The sequence below is a fragment of the Empidonax traillii genome, unplaced genomic scaffold (assembly GCF_003031625.1).
Source record: "Empidonax traillii isolate 1590-97213 ecotype Southwest subspecies unplaced genomic scaffold, ASM303162v1 scaffold2420:size24851, whole genome shotgun sequence".
Classification (NCBI taxonomy): domain Eukaryota; kingdom Metazoa; phylum Chordata; class Aves; order Passeriformes; family Tyrannidae; genus Empidonax; species Empidonax traillii.
The window spans coordinates 235-5,255 of NW_020957613.1; the positions used below are offsets into that span (position 1 = coordinate 235).

Here is a 5,021-nt window from a genome sequence, read left to right on the forward strand (position 1 = left end):
TCCCAAATCACTTGGAGGGTAGTTTCGGGTTCCTCCTGTTCCCCTAAACCCCCATTTTTTGGGGGGCTCCTTGAGTGCCCCTTCCCCACTGATTTCCTTCTCGTCCTCAGCTTGGACCCTCGGTGCTGGATTTCGGGGGGGGCCCCTCCTCCCCTGGGCCGTGGATGGACGCCGAGGGGGGAGTGGGACACGGTGGGGGGGGGGGGGGTGGTGAAGGTGGGGAGAACCCTCATTTTGTACTCCCATTGTGTCATATTAAAGGTCAGACCCTCTCCGAGTCGTGTCTCGTGGGTGTGGTCCCCTCTGGGTGGTCCCTGCTCCGCGGGGGTCTCAGGGGGCTTCAGTCCCTGTGGGGTGACCCCTCTCCAAGGGGGGGTCTTGGAGCATTTCAGTCTCACTGACCCCCCCGGGCCGTTTGCAGCGAGGCCTTTCCAGCTCTCAATGTTTCAGCCTCAGTGCCCTCCATGTCAGGACCGTCCCACCTGCCCCCTGGACCCTCCTGGAACTCGGCAGGGCCGGGGGTGGCAACTTGGGCCCAGAGTTGGTCCAAACAGACTGATTAAAGTCCGAGATTCACCTTTTCATGTCCCATCCTTAGACAGGAACCCCAGACAGTGCCCAGGAGGGATCTCCTTGCCCTGCACTGAGGGAAGGGACTCAGCTGAGTCAGCAGAGGTGTCTCACTGGGGCTCTGCAGTCCTGGGGCTAAAAGGACACTCAGCTCCCTCCACAACCCCCATGGTGTGGGATTCCCATTGCCCCAGTTCAGGTGGGCACAAAACAGGAATCTGCAGGTGAGCTCCTCTCTCAGCTCCCCTGGCAATGAACAAAGACAAAAGTTCACAGCACTCGGTTACCCAAGTGCTGGACACAAACACTTGGTTATTTCTGAGGTGCCAGAGGTGACCAAGGTTCCTGCTGGGAACTGCAGGCTCCGGTGGAGCAATCCATGGAGACAGGGAAGCATCTGCAGGCATCTTCTTGGAGGCTGCTGGGACGTCGCTTTGCCCAGTTTAAATGGCAGAAGGTGCCCACGTGTAGGACAGGGGAACCTAAAGCTGTTCCTCGTGTCCGTGGCAGCCCATAGAGGTGTCCCCCACTGAACCCAAACCACAGCACTGTGCCAGCTACCAGCAAGAAAATTCCCTGTCTCTCAGCCAAGGCCAGGACAGTGTCCAACCCTTATCCCACACCATTTACATCATGCCAGTTTTATTGGTAAATCACACTCGGGATGTCAGTCCCTGACCCGCTCAGTAAGCACGTGGCAGTGGGGTTGGGATAAAGGGGGAAGGTGAAAGGGAAGAAAGAAAGTGTCACAACCCATCACCAAGGGCGTGACGTTCGCTGTAGATTCTTGCCAGGCTCAGCAAAGGCAGCAGATGTGAACTTTTATGGTCACCTTAATTCTGGCACCCAGCCCGCTGTTAACACTCAGGAGGTGCTGGCCTTTAGACTTTCCGATAGACTTGCACAAGTGGTGGCTGCCAAGCCCTTATTTTTGCACAGTGCACTTATTTTTGTACAGGACACTGCAGTCAGCTCTCAATAGGCCGTGTTCTCTTCGACACCTTTGTGAAAAACTTGGTCACAGGATTGGCAGCCTGCAGATTACACAAATCTTGGAGGAGCTGCCTCGAAGGCAGGGAGGGCCCTGCAGAGAGACCTTGATAAATCAGAGGAGGGGCCAATCACCAAACACATGAAATTCAACAAGGGAGGGTGCCGGGTTGGGATGGGGCAAGCCCGGATGTAGGGACAGATGGGAATGAGAGGCTGGGAAGCAGAGCCGGGAAAGGGCCCTGGGGGTGCTGGTGGGTGCCAGTTGGCCCTGAGTCAGCAGTGCCCTGGCAGCCAGGAGGGCCAAGCCTGTGCTGGGGGCATCAGGGAGGGGATTGTCCTGCTCTGCTCTGCCCTGGGGCGGCCTCACCTGCAAGATTGGGGCAGTTTGTGGGGACACAATGGAAGGAAGAGATTGAGCCATTGGAGAGTGTCCAAAGGAGGGCACGAGGATGGGGAAGGGCCTGGAGGGGAAGGCGTGTGAGGACACTGAGGGCACTTGGTGTGTTCAGCTGCAGAAGAGGAGACTGAGGGGAGACCTCACTGCAGTCACAACTTCCTGGGCAGGGGCAGAGGAGGGGCAGGCCCTGAGCTCTGCTCTAGTTGGAACAGGGACAGGACTGAAGGAATGGCCTGGAGTTGTGTGAGAGGAAGTTTAGGTTGGATCTTCAAAAAAGGTTCTTCCCCCAGAGGGTGGTTGGCACTGAACAGGCTCCCCAGGGCAGTGGGCACAGCTCCAAGGCTGACAGAGCTCCAGGGGTGTTCAGATGATTCTCTCAGCACACGGTGTGACTCTTGGGGATGGTCCTGTGCAGGGCCAGGAGCTGGACTTGATCATCTTTGGGGGTCCCTTCCAACCCAGCATATTCTGTGATTGTGGGAATTACATCCCAGCATTCCCTGACCTGCAGGGATCCCTCCTCACCTTGGCTGCAGCCACAGCTCTGTCAGGGACAGGGAGATGACAGGAAGGAAGACACTGAATGCCAAATCCTCCTTAAAAATGGTACGTGATGGCCCAGAGCAAAAAGAAATGTCAACAGCATATCGTGTCTTTCACTGGAAATAGCACAGGAAAAGAAATGTTCTGTTGCGTTGGTAACTTAAGGACATTTTGGCACAGGTTATTTTAAAACCTGCGGGGTTGTGAGCGAGTTCGTCGGAGATGCCTGTTGTGTGATGGTCTCGGGGCACGCTGGGAATTGAAGTCCCGGGGGAAGCCCGGGAAAGGATCACCAATTCCTGCTGTCCCGGGAAGAGCCTTTGGGGTGATTGGACATTTCAAAATGCTCGCTCCCCCCACCTTTGGTAACCGCGCCTTTTTGGAATTCAGGAGCTTGTTCAGTCTCTCTTTTTCCACCATCCCGACAGGGTTTTGTTTTTATTCAGGAACGATTTAAAAGGGACAATTCAAAAGGGATGTGGGAAACCAGGAGATCAGAATCTCTCGGGATTTCCGACCTGTGGCAGCCTCCGGATCGTGGAAAGGATCGAAGGAGCTCTGGAAGCGCAAAAAACCTGCGGATTTCAGCACCTCGAGTGGGAGATGATAAAAAAAAAATACAAAACATAATAGAAGAGTAGGAGTGGACCCGGTGAAGAGACAAAGTATCAGGGAACGAGAGGTCGGGCCGGAGATGGGGGGGATTAATTTATTATATAATTTATTTATTTATTTATTAAACAAACAGCGAAGAAATGTTTCAAAACCAAGAATTACAGTACTTTTAAGATGGGTTTATAAGTATGTGCCATGTTTTCCACGGACTGGGACTACACAAGTAAATGAAGGAAAGAAAATTGGATTAAGGCATCTTGATGAAGCAGGACTTGGAAGCTTTTGACCATCGAGCTGTTGGTAAAGAAATCATTACCGCTTTGAAAGCAATAAAAGTTAGTTTTTGAGGTTGTATGTGGATGTGTGTTTGTATGTTTGGATTAGTAAGAGTGTGAATTTTGTTTTTATTCACTGCCACAAAAACCTTGTGAAAAAGGCATTTAGAAATCAACTCACCTTGCTGATATTTTCAAATAAAGCACTTATATATATGTGTACATAAGACTTGAGTGTGGTGAATGGGACAAGTATTAACAGCTATCGTGGCTGATTGCAGAACACAGCCTTGAAAACTTCGATGAAATCCCAGACAAAAGCGTCAGTACTCACTGATTTGTAACTGGTACCTGAGCTGTGTGTTATCCCAAGGATTCACAAACCAAAGCACAGGAATTAATGAATTTTATTTGCTTTTCCTTACCACACGGGGTTAATACCTGACATAAAGTTGTTTGTATTTTCAGTTTTATCCACAGGATTAACACAGGAACAGATGATGTTCAAATCTTTCCCTGCACTTCCATGGCAGGAGCTGCTGCTCCCTGGGAAGGCTGACTGGGAATTCCCTCTGTGTTCTGATACTTAAAGCGACAACATTTAGCTCCACACAGCACACTTTGTATTTTAGATCAACAATTTAATGACATCTTAACGTTGTTTTTACAATCTGAACACGTTGTGCCTATTTTATTCCTCAGGAAGTTGAAATCTTTTTAAATGGAAGTAATTCCATTCAAGTTTTAGAAGTGTCAGAACTATTCTAACCTACTGAAAACAAAACAGCCTGAAAGGACAGGTCTAACAGCACTTCAGATGCAGGGAAAGCAAGATGACTTCAGGTGAAAGTGCAGGCATTTAACAGCTTCAGTATTTCTTTCCCAAAGTGTCCTCTGTGAAGGAAGACAGAGTAAATTCCAAAGAACAGAACAAAACTTTTTTAAAACCAGCATTTCTAATGCCAGAACCAGTTTGGAAACAACTTCCTGTGCAGTTATTTCAAAATTCAAAACGGAGGTTTTACAGCAGAGGGGAGGAAAGGTGGGAAAGGCTCTGCAGGGGATGGAGATCTGCAGATCTGGAAGGAGGGAAAGGCTCTGCAGGGGGATGTAGATCTGCAGATCTGGAAGGTGGGAAAGGCTCTGCAGGGGGATGGAGATCTGCAGATCTGGAAGGAGGGAAAGGCTCTGCAGGGGGATGGAGATCTGCAGATCTGGAAGGTGGGAAAGGCTCTGCAGGGGGATGTAGATCTGCAGATCTGGAAGGTTTAGGTGTGTAAAGGAAATGAACGTGGGATTAAACAACACGACACAAAAACACACCAAAAAACCAACTCTGAGAGAACAATCAACACTGCTCTCAGTGCCACACTAACAAACAGTGCCAGGACACTTGGTATTTCTTTGCATTTTAAGCAAAGAACTTGGCAACTTCTTTGATTTTCCTTTTCCTGTCCACTTTGGCCACCGCAGCCCATCCCGCCTCGTGCATTTTCCTCATGGCTTTGAGTTTGAGGGCAGAGCCCGGAGATTTCCCACTGGAGGGAGTCGGTGCCTAAGAAAGAAAGAAAGTAAAGCCACCAGTGGTTTCTGGGAAGAATTTGATCAACTGTTTGGTTTCAGCTGAG

At 50.2% G+C, this 5,021-nt stretch overlaps 1 protein-coding gene across 1 annotated transcript in view; it reads right to left on the bottom strand.

Moving 5' to 3' along the window:
• Positions 1-4,782: 4,782 nt before the first annotated feature.
• SYCP1 (synaptonemal complex protein 1) overlaps positions 4,783-5,021 on the bottom strand; it is an 18,975-nt gene continuing 18,736 nt past the window's right edge. Inside the window, exon 27 of the mRNA XM_027909800.1 lies at positions 4,783-4,948. Within this exon, the coding sequence (XP_027765601.1) occupies positions 4,805-4,948 (144 nt within the window). The 3' untranslated portion in view covers positions 4,783-4,804. The remainder of the gene's footprint in view (positions 4,949-5,021) is intronic.